General features: G+C 41.6%; 1 protein-coding gene across 2 annotated transcripts in view; it reads left to right on the top strand.

Annotated features, from left to right (window-relative positions):
• The window catches only part of LOC144933806 (oxysterol-binding protein-related protein 8-like), a 100,683-nt gene that overhangs the window by 21,245 nt on the left and 64,206 nt on the right, over positions 1-15,232 (top strand). For both annotated transcript variants that reach the window (XM_078858960.1, XM_078858961.1), the window contains exon 4: positions 3,770-3,874. In XM_078858960.1, coding sequence (XP_078715086.1) covers positions 3,770-3,874 — 105 coding nt within the window. The remainder of the gene's footprint in view (positions 1-3,769; positions 3,875-15,232) is intronic.

The raw sequence follows: 15,232 nt of genomic DNA, 5'->3' as shown, positions 1-15,232 counted from the left end.
TGTGTGCAGGAAGGATGTTGCGATATTGTTTGCTTTTATCAACAAAGGTAAATTTAGGATGTGGCACAGTATGTTAATAATTTATCGGCGTGTGGTTATGTTGTGCAAAGAGATGGACACGGTTTGTTGTGATCCCAAAATTGGCATTATCCGAAACGGGCAACTTCGCTTTACGTGACATTCACGTGGATGGAGGAGGCCACCACTCTCCATCCACCGAGAGGTCAAACATTGCCACTCGGGCACAATGCAAGGAGCGTGTAATTTTTCTTTATCAATTCCACCATATATACATCAATTAAGCGCGGAGGTTGTAGGTTGATGAGCAGTGACTGGAATTAATGACCTTGTGACCGCTGCATGCTAACAGGATGTGCGTTCAAATGGGCCTGTGTTCCCCTTGCTCACCATGGCGTTCGCCTACCTACCTCAGGTGGAACGTGACGCCTTCGCGAGCAGTCCTCGTGATTGATGGGAGGAGGGGGGGGCTGTCGTGTGCTTGCGACCGAGTCAGTGGTTCAGTTTTCACAGCCACCATCTAATTTGTATGGGGAAATCGCGAAAGCACGCTGTCTCATATAAGAGGCGTGTTAAATATTTTCTTTCATCAAGTGGCATAGTCCATATCTCGAACGTATAAATTATGCACAGCAGAATTTTAAGAACTTAATAACTGTTACTGTGAAATTAAAGATGCTCATTTATTCAAAAAGGATAGAAATTCACTTGGCTAAATAACATATATTTATTGGTAATGCCTTTTATTTAGCTAGTAGCATTCTCTAACTTTTTAATTGAAGTTGTATTGCACAGTCAGCAATTGATCGTCTGCTAATGAGTTCACATGAGAGGGGGTTTCCTCTAATGCATGTGGCCATATATAGTCCCTGCAGTGGCGTTGTAACTCACACTTCTGTTTTTATCAATGAGCAGCAATTTCCCTACTGCTTGTCACAAAATGACGAGTGTAAATGAATTAGCCGAGACACATAATTTATATAACACAAAATAACCAAGCATGGTTGTGGAGATTATGAATAACTATAAGTCAACAGGAAATGTGTCCTTCATGTAATCATCTCTCTACATTAATAATGAAAGTATTTTCCCGCAACCGCTTAGCCCCATTGCCTTCTGGTAGTGCACCATTTCAGCAGCATCAATCCAATTTAAGCGAATTCTGGATCGGTTTTGACGTACAGTGATGATAGTTAGATAAATAGCAACACTGTATGACTGAATGCGCAGCCATTAATTTTTATAGACTACACAGAGTAACTGTAAAAATGATCGAGGTGAACATATGGATAATTTCATGGTCACATAGAGTTGAAAATATAACATTTTCTGTAAATACATTAGCATATACACTTACGTTTATTCAATAAATAGCTACACTCTGCATGGCTGAACTACATCCAGTAATTTTGATAGAATACATATTGTGGATGTAGACAATGTTAAGATGGACAGATGAATAGTTGCATGGCCTACGAACTGTTTGGTTCAACGTTCACAACGCTTTGCCATCCACACGAGCAAGTGTTTGTTGCAAGCTCTTTTGCCGCATGTGTTTGTGCTTGCCTGTGGTGGCAAGGCTCGCGTTAGTTTTGCCAAGTGAGTGCGCAATCGGAGTGGCCCTCAGTCGCCATCGTATCCGCAGGCGAGTGTAACTCACGGTTGTTATGAACGTGTTACAAGCTTCAAGTGTGCACTTTGTTTCGGTTTTTCTTTCTTAGGGTCCACCGTGCTCTCGTTAACTTCTTTGGAGATTGAGAGCTTGCCTACGCTAGTTTTTCCAACGGTAGTGGAAAATGTAACCGGTTATACCATTTCCTGTTTCGTACAAATGGCACCTATTTAAAGATGGATGTGCAGAGGCATGCTTGATAATCGTTCTGTGCATGCCACGATAATCCCACTCTACATTATGAAGCAGCAAATCAACTTCACTCACTATGAACGTGAATTGGTCACAGCTGTTGCAAATTTAAATACTTATTGACTACCACTCATTATTTATTTGTATCGTTCTAGGTGTAATTCAGGACATAAAAATTGCAATCCGGTATTTTAGGGTAGACCTGTAGATTAATAAAATGGCACGAGGAAGCCCCCCAATATAGTAGTTTTGTCAAATGGCTGTAGATGATTGTTATTATATTGTACCTGGTGATTGATGTATAATCTGATTAATCATTTATACACAACAAGACATGTTGTAGTGTAACGAATTAAACATGAATAAGAAGTATATAAATAACATGATTCTGGAATTGCTTCTTCAAAATAATTTAAAATAGGCGGTTTGCCATTTTTAAATGTCTTTAGTGTCCCATTGTGGTATTGTTTTACATTTAAAATCTGAAATGTCTATATACTATTTACTTAAAAAAATCTCTTAAAATTTAATAATTGCAGCAAATGTGGGCTTGAAATGGTATTTCACACACAAAGATGGTGATTTAAAATTCTGTAGAGATTGTGCTTATCTTATACATGTCATGAGTTATTAAAACATTTTTGTGAATAGATAGGTTTTGTATGCTTTGCTTAAGGTCAAAATAATTATTTAAGTTTCCCATCTGCTTGTTTAAGCAAATGGAACTTGCAGGCTGCTTTTTAGAGGTTAATTTGCTGTCATTATTATTTTATGAACGCATTGAGCTGTTTTTAACATTGCAAGTGGAGGCATTTGATGAAATGCACACTAAATATGCATGAAACTCCAATTTTTGTTTTTTTTGGAATCTTAAGAGCACTACTGTATGTGCAATTTGAATATTTTAAATCCCTCTCAAGAGCCGTGGCGTGCCCGATAAACCGGGAGACCTGAGTTCAATTCCTGGCCATGGCTAACATCGATGGTGAGTGATATCTGAACCGGCCTTGAGCACCTATCTACCAACTCGCACTGGCCAGCGTGGGGAAGTAACCTCAAACGACCCCCATGGCTGACACGGTGTTGGGGAAGGCCTTCATTCGGCAGTGGATTGTCAACGGATTTAAAGAATTGTTAAATATAAATGCTGATCATATGTAATTGTTAAATTAGTGTTTTTGATGTCTTCATTTAATTTACTTTCATTGATTAGAATAATCATTTTGTTGGGCATCCCACTTTGATTTTGGACATTCTGCTGGTATTTTAACGTCTCCTTGTGCGACATATTCAGTTTTTGTGTTGGCTGCCATTATGCACAAAATGTGAATATGCTTTTGTCTGTACAGACAGCACTGTGTTCCCATTCTGGATTTGCCAAAACACAAATGTAGCTGCAGCCATTTGTACACCCCAGTAGTGATCTTTACATCAAAGAATACACATTCATTTGGGTAAGGAATAATCTGCATTTACTTGATAAAGGTGAACAGCTGCATCAAATCGTTTGGACTATGATAATTCATTTTCCTGAATGTAAACCCGGCAAGTGTCGAGCGTTGAGATATGTTGCCAAATGTATGGGTCTTCATCTCATGCCATTCGTGTGTCACCTTCCAATAACCTTGCCACCTACTTGTAAAAATATTGAGCACAATTATGTCTTAACCTAACCCTGATAACATTTATTTCTTATCCCTCGAGTCAGTTTTTTTTCCATCCGTCTTTTTTGTTTTCTTCCTGTTTCAGTCTTATGAGTTATTGCCCTGTGCACGTACAATCCCGACCGTAATGCAGCATGCCCATTTCTGTTGGGAGTATGAGCTGTTTGTTTTTATTTGCTTTTTGTGTGTGCGTGCTCGCGTGCGTGTCCGTTGTGCGCTGCAGTCCTACAACCCCTGGACAGTGAGGACGCGTTGGCAGGGAAACAGAGATTGAGCCTTCGCCCGGGAAAAGAAAACATGGCAACTCCCATCCCCAGCCCGGCACACGGTTGGTTTTATTGGCCCGGACAGACAGCTGATGCTGGCTGTTAGTGCTGCCGCTCTTATTTCTGCAGCATGGGCAACGAGAAGGGGCACTTAACACCACTCCAAGTGAACGGCCACAGACTGAGCTGACGCAAGGAGTACGAAGTCACATGACAGGGTTTTCTGCTTGCGTGTTAAAAATACTTTTTGCGAAACGCTGCATGGCATAAACAAAAAATATAATGATAACAATGGGAGCAAACGGCTTTTATGGCACGTGTTGGCAGCTTACGTAAAAAAACACTAATATAACATGAGATTTAAATTGCATATCGTGAGATACGCACTTTGTTATTGTTGGTTACTGGCAGGAAACTAAGTTATTTGAGTAAAATTCAAGCTGCTTCATGCAACATAATTTTTATGAAAACACATACTTGGGCATTTATCCCATGCCCCCTATATATTTAATTATTGCTCAACTGTTCATATGTGCGTTTTTGCAAGCTTCAAGGTAGGTTTAATTATTGAAGGTAAGTGCCCCCAGCAAACGCAAAACTTTAACTGCTGACAAAAATCTGCATGGTTTTATGTGGGTGTACTGTGTTCTGTGGTGTTTGGATGTCGTGTTGAGTCTGTGATGTCCTTGTACATTTCCGTATGTTAAAACTGCTATATTTAAGTATCCAGCACTGCAAGCAGCAGACCTCTGGAAGGTGTGTGATCAACCCAGCAGTGGGATGTGACAATTTTTTTTATCTTGGACAAGACCCCCGTAGTCCTTTGAGATTAGCCCAGCAGTTGCTATTTTTGTACCGATCAAAAGGTTTAGCTTTCTGGGGGAATTTAATATCCATCTGCTAGAGATATGTTCTATTGCCTGCTTGTTATTAAGAACATCTTTTGAGTTCTAACGCTCACTGTTAAAGAATGGCGCAGACTTGACTGAAACGTAATGCCTATAGATGACCTTTCTCCAAAATAATAATAAGATGATTAAATCTTCCATAAAGAAAAATTGAGTGGGTTTCTTAACATTCCACAAATAATTGGTTCATTAGGCATCTTCCCAATTAGAAGCACATCCAGCTCTGGCGGCTTCTTGGGGTGGTCTGTGTCAATTGGAGCCCCTCCTCCTTGTGTTGCAAAGTCTGGATGCCATGGTGTGTGGAGTGCAAGCTCTGTGCTGATCGAACACTTCTCGTAGTACTCTATCTAAATGTGGAATCCACATTTTTGCTGTACCGCCTTTTGCTGGCAAGCCAGGGTATGAGACCTCAATGCTGACGGAAAAGGAATTTAAAAATCATTTTTACGATCCACCAATCCTCGCCTGAAATGTGCTGGATTACAGGCGTCTGCCACCTTTGACCAGTTATATATGATATCAATCATAAGCTACGAATATTGCATTATATACATTTTCTAAGTATACAACCACATATATTGGCGTAATAAATGTCCACAAAGTTCAGGAAAACTGCTGATGAAGGTACAATAAACTCTTAATATTCACAGGTTTTATAATCGAGTTTTTTGCGTATTCGCGATTAATTTACTGTTGTGCTATTTGATATTCGCGGGTATTTATTTTAAATATTGGCGGCTGGAGCATGCGCTACCATCTGACAAGAAGTGTTGTTTTGTAGTGAGGCAAGAGAGCGGTGTAGATTTAGACCACAAAATATTTCCCACGCAACGCTCTCCCCCTCAGTCTGCCTTTATCTGCCGCACTGTTTACACACGGGCACTTTTCTTTACAATGTTTTGGAATTACTAAGTGTGCAATATTCACTTATTTATTGATTTCTATTTGTACTTTTACATATTTGTATGTGAATCTTTATTAAAGGCAAGTTAAATAACTATACATTACTTGTGTAATTGTGCATCATATGACGGCTTCATAAAAAATATATTTAATTAAAAAGACAAACATTTAAAGATTGTACTGAATTTATTTAATCAAAAATTTGTCTATATAGCACATTTGAAGTAAATTGACGATCATCTCCCAAAAGTTTTCCTTGAGATGAATTTTGTTGAATCAGCATTTTGATATTCTTAGGTTTTTTCGTAGGTAAAAAAAAGTAAAATTAATAAAAGTAAAATAAATAAAAAATTAAATAAAAATTTTAAATCACGACGTTTCGGAGGCAACACAGCTTGTGTTGCCTCTGAAACGTCGTGATTTTTATTTTTTTTTATTTTTTTTTATTTTTATTTTACTTATAGTAATTAAAAAACAACATTTTACCTACGTGACTTTACCGAAAAAACCTAAGAATATGAATCCTTGCAGTGACGAAAGCTTCAAATCTAGAATCAGCATTTTGATGTTGGTTGGAGTTTTGCATCTTGACAAATCAACATAAAGTTTTCATTCGGGGAACAAAACCAGAATTGTTGAGATAAAGTCCAACATACTCAAAAGTTTGTCCTCGTGACTTATTGCCAGTGATAGCAAATGCAGGAATGATTGGAAACGGTCTTCGCCCCAAAATTAATGGTAAATTCACATCAGACGGTGCCAGATCAATTCACGAATCACTGGACGTGTGCCATTGCATAATACTTTTTTGGGGTTGAGATTTGGAATCGGCATTACAATGGTTCCTTTTTTCAAAACCAATTTATGAGGTGGCATTCCAGATGATGGTGTTCGTGTGTGCAGATATTTTACTGGATAATTTGTGACATCACTCGGATCCACGTAGCCTCCCCAGCGTTACACAGTGTACAGTATCAGGCGTTAGGCACAGATCACCTAAACTATATGAATAAAATATGTACGAATTACTATATACATACAGTTTATATGTTTATGATGAAACATAATATGTTTATCCCCCCTGATCCAATTTTCCTCGTAATATTTTAAAGATGAATATTCGCGGGACGTATCCCCTGCGAATATTAAGGGTGTCCTGTGCTGCATTTGCACTTTGGTGAGGTGGGCAGTGTTTATATATCTGCAATGTAGTGAAATACGCGGTGCGCACAGTTAACCGAGAGCAACTGAGGGCAAACAGGTGCGCGTGAGGTTTGCACGGGCAAACCGCCAGTTGTAAGGGACGAAACAGGTGCAAACGTGGTCGACCGGTTGTGCACGCTGACACCGGAGGTGTTGTCAGGGAGACGGGAGATAAGGGTTGATTGATGGGCCGACAGGCGCCAGCCTAAAGAGACACACGAGAGGTCTCGGATAATTAGCAGAGGAATATAAGGGCGTCTGCGTGAGCGGAGCGGGGAGTTGTTGCCGGGGACCAAGTGTGAAGACATCTCGCCGCTGCCGCTACAGCCGTCAACGCAACCGCAACCTTCATGCTGTCGCCGGGCGGGTGATGGCTGATCCCCCTGCCCGGGACAGATGGGTGAGCGGGTCTGAGGGAGCAGCGGTGGAAGGGTAGAAGCTGCTGTGTGCGAAGATGCTGTGTGCGAAGACGCTGTGTGCGAAGACGCTGTGTGCGGAGTCGCTGAGAGCTGCTGAGTGCAAGGGAGGTGAAAGGTAGATAAGAGTGGGGAGAGGTTAAACATAAGTGACCGTGACTGTATAGACCGTTATAGGAGTGCCTACAACTAGTGCAAGAATATATATCAAAGTAAAAATTTGTCTGTGGGTTTGTGGTGGAGTTTGTGTGTGGGTTTGTTTGTGTTTGTGCATTTGCGAAGGATTTGGCTCTCCAACGGTGGGGTTTACATTAAATAAAAATAGCCAGGTACCACGCCGTAAGCCCCGCCGTGAGCAAGCGCTATTCCTTTTTCACATCCGTCAACTTGTAATTAGTTTATTTAGCGATTTAGTGCGATTTGTGTGTGCTTTCTTTTTATTTATTTATGTATGATGCATGCACGACTGTACCAACTCACGCGCCTTTGGTGGGGGGGATGGCCCATGCCAAGCTGCACGCCTTCGGTGGGACTGAGGGGGACATTGTATTTCGTGTTAAAAATGCTATTCAAATACACTAAACGCTCAGGTAAATTCTTCACTGTGTGATGTCCCCCCCACCCCGATACGTGCAGTTACTACTATACAGTTGGTAGATGCTACCACTATATGCCGTAGATATTACTGCAGAGCGGCCGGGAGATCGTGGCTGGGGGGGTGGTCAGGAGTAGCAGCCCAGCCCCAGCCTGCCAAGATGCCACCTCGGCTGGCTGGACAATCTAGTCGAGGCTGGAGGCTCTGCACGGGAGTAGGCCTCACCATGTGCTTTCGAGTCCATAAATACTGCTATAGAGTCAGCATGTACTACTGTAGTGATAGCAGGTACCACCACAGTATGCACTGCTGTAATCATAGCAGGTACTACCACAGTCAGTACGCACTGCTGTTACATTTTTAAGAGTAGTTTTGAAATATTTTTTGGCAACGCCGGGTATATCAGCTAGTAGGTGAATACAGTGTAAGCAGGTGACTTGTTACAACGTGTCGGTGTGAGTATTTTTTTAAGACACTTCATATCTGTAAACTGTGCTGAATCTGTCGTGCTTTTCAACACCTGTCGCATTTCACAATTCTGCACATCGTTGCGAAAGGTTAAGTGCGCTTGGCAGATTTGGTTAAAAGGTCATAGCATTTTGAATGCATTAGTTTACATGGTTGCCTCGCCAAATCGGTGACACCAGTCGTGTGCTAGAAACACTTGAGCAACAATCCCATGAGTTAAATTGTGCTATGTATAAAAAATATCCTATATATATGTGAATTAATAAATAATTACATTTAACAACTTATACATTTTTAATTCTTATTTTGTCCACTGGCTGTGGTCGTGTGACATGAGAAACTTAATGGAATTTTATTTGGAGTTCTTTGCAGGCCTGGCTTTAGCTCGTCTCGGACGGGGGGGGGGGGTAATACTATCGTGTGGGCCATCGTAACAGTGGTAGACAGTACCGTGCAGAAGAGTAAACACCGGGAGTGCCAAGGGGACACGAGGCAAAGGTCGCAACCGGGTACCCGATACCCGTACCCTACCCGATACCCGGCTACCCGTACCCGGCTACCCGTACCCGGCCAGGTACGGGTACCCGTTTGCGACCCTGGTGCGGTCGGGTACGAGTAGACCGTGAGTCACTGGTGAGTAACTGTTTGTCACTCATTTCCCAACGTCTTGTCTCTTCTCACAATTCAAGTTCCTAGAATCAACCCACCCATGCCTGCAACATGACTTCATCCCAGAGGTTGCAATCAGGTACCCGATACCCGTACCCTACCCGTACCCGGCCGGGTACGGGTAGGGTACGGGTACAGCCGGGTACGGGTACTTGTTTGCGACCCTGGTGCGGCTGGGTACGGGTAAGGAATCAAAACCCGTTTGCGACCTCTGACACGAGGTGGTGGAAGGGCCCACCCCAGCATCCACCTAGTGCCGGCCTTGTGCTGAGCCGTGGCGTTGGTCCCATATTTGTGCCGTCTGAAATGTTGCTATTACAGTCTTTCCAGTGGGAAAATAAGTTAGCGATGTTTGCGTATCAGTTTGCAGGTCCATTACCATGTACTGACAGCAGAAAACTATTTTGATAAGTATTTCTAATGAGGATTGTTAGAAGAACCCAAATAATAAATCGAAATTGTGTCCGTCAGCCTATGACAAAAGCATCCATTTTATTGAGGTTTCTAGGTTATTTTCCATTTATATTTGAATATTTGAAACCAACGTTAGTTTGCAATTTTAAGTGGAAAAACTGCAGACCTACTGAACATATAATAATATAATAATTTACAGCCAAATGTCAATCCATTGCTTGATCGAGGCCTTTGCACACTGAGGGTCATGGAGGAGGTTACTTGACCATACCTCATCACAGGGGCCATCCATTTAGTACGTTCGCATGGAGGGGGGAGGGGGGGTTAACCCAAATGTGTACGCTTGCGTATGGGGGGTCTGCTGACAATGTACGTACGCAGAGGAAACGGGGGGGGGGGGGTGAAGCCTTGATAATTTGTCTACATTGGCCTTCAAATGAGCCACAGTTCAGTTTCTTCTGCTGTCAGACAAGTACTACCGGGAGAAGTGGGACTGTGGGAGAGGTGTCACTTGTATGCCACCGTACCCCTGACTGCAGCTATCACGCAGCTCAGCTGTGAGTCTGACATAGTCTGGCGGTCTGCCCCATGGATTACACATCCTTCAATCTGGCCTCACTGCAGACTGCCCCTGTCTCAAGATTTTAGCTGCCGTGGTGCTCTGTTCGTGCTGCTGCTGTTCCCTGACTACAGTACTAACACTGGTCTGTCCATCGGTCTACTGTTACAGTAGATGTTCAGTCGACGCACTTTATGTAGAGACTAGTTCACCGAGTTTTAATTGTGTTTTAAGATAATAATAGACGTTTTTTGAATAACCAGTCAGGATTGATAACACGGTCAAGTATAACTGTTTGTACAAAGCTGTGTGTAAAGCTTGGCCGATATTTAATCTGCGTGGATTAAATATCGGCCGTTCTATAGGATTCGAGTGGGGGGGGTGCGTCAAGCGTACGTACGCACACAAGTGGTGGGGGGGGGGTGTAAAAAGTACGCGTGCGTACAGGGAGGGGGGGAGGGGTCAAGTTTTGACTGATTTTTTCGTACCTACTAAATGGATGGCCCCTTATTCCGTTGAGGACCAGTTCAGATACCACTCTATTGATGTTAGATGTGGCCAGGAACATAACTTCGCGTCGTTTTTCGCACATGGGGCAAAGAACAGCGCTAGCTCTCCACCCAGATGAAATAATATTGATATTTTGAAGAACACTGTGACAAGCGGAGTCGGCTGCGTAAATTAGCGTGCGTACAGAAACACTCACGGACACACGCGCACCATACGTAGAAACTACGAGGAGTGCAAGGATTCTCCCTCCTCGCGAATTGGTGAATTGTGATTCTGCATTATCATTCAATCCAAAAGTCAAGTGGAAAGTTCACATGCTTCGATTACATAGAGAACGTAGACGAATAATTTATTGATTAATCCATTGTTACGCCCATACAAAACTGTTACCAACGTGCTCCCATGGCGAATTGGGTCATCGAACACTGATAGCAGCATGTTTTTAAAAAATATATAATTCACGTTTGTTGACGATAGTTCCAAAAAACTATAATTTTTGGCGGGCATTGTTGTTGACAATGGTGTTACAGTAAGGCTCTTGGTTAGGAGTTTATAGTTAACGTGAGAACATGTAAAGTGGGTTCAGACGAACAGATGGTGTATTTATCTTGCAAGCAAAGCCGGTTTGAGCCTGGAGAGTGATTATATGGATGACCACCATAAGCTGTGTGACTATGTGGTGGGAAACGAAGTCCACTTCAACAGCATTAATTGTAGTACGGTTAGGCTTAGCACAATGTTCAAATAGCCCCAATAACCCATATGACATGGAGAGGCGATCATCAAGCAGTGGATTGACAAAAAGTGCTGGAGATGAATACTGCAGTCAGTCGTGTATTGCCTGCCCTTCGTGTTTATTTCGCTTGTGATGCAGAGTGGTATTCAGGACCACAAGGCAAAATGTTATAAATCAATGACAAGTTGAGTTGCTTTCACACTCGTGGTCAATCAGTAACTAGATTTCAATAAAATGTTATGCTTATTGACTGCATAGCACAAACATGATTGTGCCATATGCATGGTTAGGTAAAGCTCTTAAATGTGATTAATGACTTTTCGATTTAAAGCTTTCGTGACTGCAGGGATTCATCTTCTTGGTTCTTTCGGTAAAGTCGCGTAGAAGGGAAATAATAAAAATAAAACATAATAAAATAATTCTCACGACGTTTCGGCCACAACGCAAGCAGCCTTCCTCAGGTAAAGAACAGGTCTGTCGGAAAGACAGCGTAATTATTTATTGATGAAATAGTATTATTTTGCTGACCCAGCCAACCTGAGTTTGATTCCTGGCCATGGCTATAACATAAATTAAGATCTGGGCCCCCTTTCACCAGCGTCCCCTTACCAGTATGGTGCTGTATGATTTACATGCATGGGGGAGGCATTTGTCCAGCGGTGGATTTACTTGTAGAGATGAAAATTATTATTTATTTAACAAGAGGAAATTCGTTGTTTTGTGGTTCCATTTTCACTGACTTCCCAAGGCCACAACTCATTACTTTGTTTAGAATGAATTTCCTGCCGGGTCAGCTTTGAGTTTAGAATAAACACGCACTCGTAATTTTCTTAAAATACTCTACCACTTCAGAGTCCTTTTCTGTCCTCGTCTAGAGAAAACCAGCTTGTTGGCTTTGCTCCGGTTGGTATCACATTGAGAACATATCCCAATGAGCTATTTTAAGTCATCGTTCATGGCCCCATAAATGTAAAACCAGTGTTTATTTCTGTTACCCGCATACTTTGTTACAACAGAATATTGTATGGCCTTAAATATGTTTATATATGAATAACACGCTATATTATCCTGCTAAACACAGCCATTAGCTTTCATACAGACAGTCACTGGATGGTCAAGTATCTCAAGAGCCGAACAAACATTTCAATTGAGTATGTATCCTAGCTACGGTGTAACCCCCCCCCCACCCCCTGTAGACCCTAACTTGGCGTGGTCTTTTTTGGCAGCTTCTATTACACTGATTGATTTGCACAGACTTCGTGGGGGCAGTGGTAGACACCCTTGTCTGTACTGCTATGCTCTGCATGATTGAATACCCCTAGCATAGATTTAAACGAAAAGCTTGTGGCATTTTGGAGATTAAGGCAATAGCACTTAGTGTGCCGGCAAAACAGAGGGATTGTCGGGATTGATGGCATTTAAGTGATGCCACGATAGAGAACGTAGAATAACCCGCATGTATGCTGGCCAGGGCTGATCCGCTTATTCATAGCGTCGTCATGTGATGTGTGCTGCTTGGGACTTTTGGACTTGAAACTCTGATCAAGTGTTCATTAAGTTGCTCACCGTGTTGAAATTTAAAATGTGCTGAGCCCAACTGCACTCGTGTTCCAGTCGCAATGCATAGCCTCTCTTGCTTGCCATATTCTTCATACAGTGGGGATGAGCGTTTAATGCATTATTTGATACGGAAGCCTTTTTCTGGAAGTAGCGATTGATTTTTTATATCATCGTAGACAGTTGCTTGGTTCATGGAAATTACTTGCAAACAGTTTAACTCAATGTGATATTCCATTTTTAGCAGAGTGTGTGCATATATTGTTTTTGGCTCGCATTACATAGTTCTTTGCAGGGCAGTGTATATAGCTGTATTATGCGCTTCTTCAAAGCATCCGAGTTGGGTGATGACATATGTAGCTAAAAATCTCAGCAGGTGGAAGTCACCCAAAGTGCACTGTGCAGCAAAAATAAATGGCGCAATTAAATGTCAGGAGAATGTCAGCTGCCATTCTTAGTCATGTATTGTGGAGGGACACTTTTGTTATTTTTTACAGTGTTGTATTGCATTTAAATACCAGCCATCCACCCATTTCACCTTAATGTACTTGGGACATGAAGGTGTATCTTCAAGTTCACCTCAATTCACTATGTTTCCATTACTTCGACGAGAAGCAGTAAATCATATGCTGAAGATTTAGGTAAACTTTGTTTTATACATTTAATCGCTCACTTTTTAATTGCACAAAGTAAATGCACCTGATTCTAAGTCGAGTTCATTGATAATTGCAGGTAATTAAAGAAAATGTGCCATTTCGGCTATAACAAGAACACACATTGACCCACATTTTCAAGTTACATCACACGGTCTTTCACATTCATTATGCAGCTAACTGTGCATCTAGAATTTCTAGCAGAAATGTTCATCAGAATCAGAAGAATCAGAATCTATATTTATCCTGGGGAAATCTGATGAGCTATGAAGCTATTTTCACAGATGTCAAGTAGGGGCACGGGGTCAGAAAGTTACAACAACAAACAATACAAAAAGCGGTCAGAGTGCAACGTATAGGAAAGGAAAACGAATAACTAAAAACGAATATATATAATAGATAAAGTATATAAGTTCAAATTTCATAAGTACATCAATTCCCAGGCTTGGGCAGGGCAGCAACACAACAACAAGAACACTCCCAGACCACACTCAAGTCAACACACGGTCCCGTCATGAAATTGCACATTCAAATTGAACTATCGATACATGGGAAATGATGAAAGTTACAAATCACATTTGCAAATGCAGTTTTATCGTGAACACAAGGCAGATCTGAAACATGGTAGGACCAATACCTCAGCTGTGGCTGATCATTGTTTTACTGCTGTGGGAACATAGATTTTGACAATACGAGGGTACTCTGCAAGCCCACTGGCTATCGGCAAAGATTCGTTCATGAAGCCATCCAGATATATAAACACAAACACAATTTCAACCGAGAAGATGGGTACAAACTGAGCAATCATTGGAAGGACGTTATTAACCAGTTTCGGTCATAACTGCTGTGATGTTCCCTCCCTATCTTCCTATGTTAGCAGTTATTTTTGACTCTGAGTTACATTCACTAATACAGCCACCGTTAGCTGTAGTAAATGTCGGCTTGCCATCCTTTTCCACCTCTATGAGGCGATGGCTCTTTCCAAGCTCTCTCCGAGCTTACAATTACATGCAAATTTCTTACATTGACGTGCTAATCTCTCACAATACAATAGCCACCCCCACAGCTTCGTTTGTCAAGATTTCTCCGATCTTATATTTACATGCAAATTTCATCTCTAGCCCCGCCCACTGACCCTTGGGCTACACCTATCTCAAACCTTTATAACTCCTTACCTTAGCAGCGCTCCCACCATATATTCCAAACAGCTCTCCCGCTATATTGTTCACCTGATGACGATTGCTCGAGTTGTGATCAAAACGTCGTGACATTGTTATTGTTTTTATTATTTGTTCTGTCTACGTGGCAAGAAAGCTTTAAGTCAAGATTTAATGTGAATTTAGTCTGAGTGTTTCATTAGTAGCTGATCTGTAAGTGTCACAATTGTCAAAGTGGTAGAATGATACCTTAAATAATTAGCAGATGCAATTGAATGGGAAACCAATGTTTGTTTTTGTATTAAAACCTTTTTTAAATTTTGATTTAAAGCTTTCGTGACTGCAGGGATTCATCTTCTTGGTTCTTTCGGTAAAGTCACGTAGAAGGGAAATAATAAAATAATAAAAATAAAACATTATAAAATTCTTCTCGCAACCTTTCGGCCACAACGCAAGCAGAAGTCCTCAGGTGAAGAACAGGTCTGTCGGAAAGACAGCGTCTGAATGGGCACCACCAGGCTTGGCAGCGTATATTTAAGCTGGGTTGGAGGGGGAAGGGGCGCCTTGACAAAGGAATTTGCATATCAAGAGGAATTTAGCATATATTCATGGGAAATGCAGATATGGGATTAGTCACTACTTGTGGAATGAGTAGGAGGTGGGGGGGGGTTC

Source organism: Lampetra fluviatilis, chromosome 8, assembly GCF_964198595.1.
Source record: "Lampetra fluviatilis chromosome 8, kcLamFluv1.1, whole genome shotgun sequence".
Taxonomy (NCBI): domain Eukaryota; kingdom Metazoa; phylum Chordata; class Hyperoartia; order Petromyzontiformes; family Petromyzontidae; genus Lampetra; species Lampetra fluviatilis.
The sequence above is the reverse complement of the archived record's forward strand: the minus strand, read 5'-3'. Positions and strand labels throughout refer to the sequence as shown.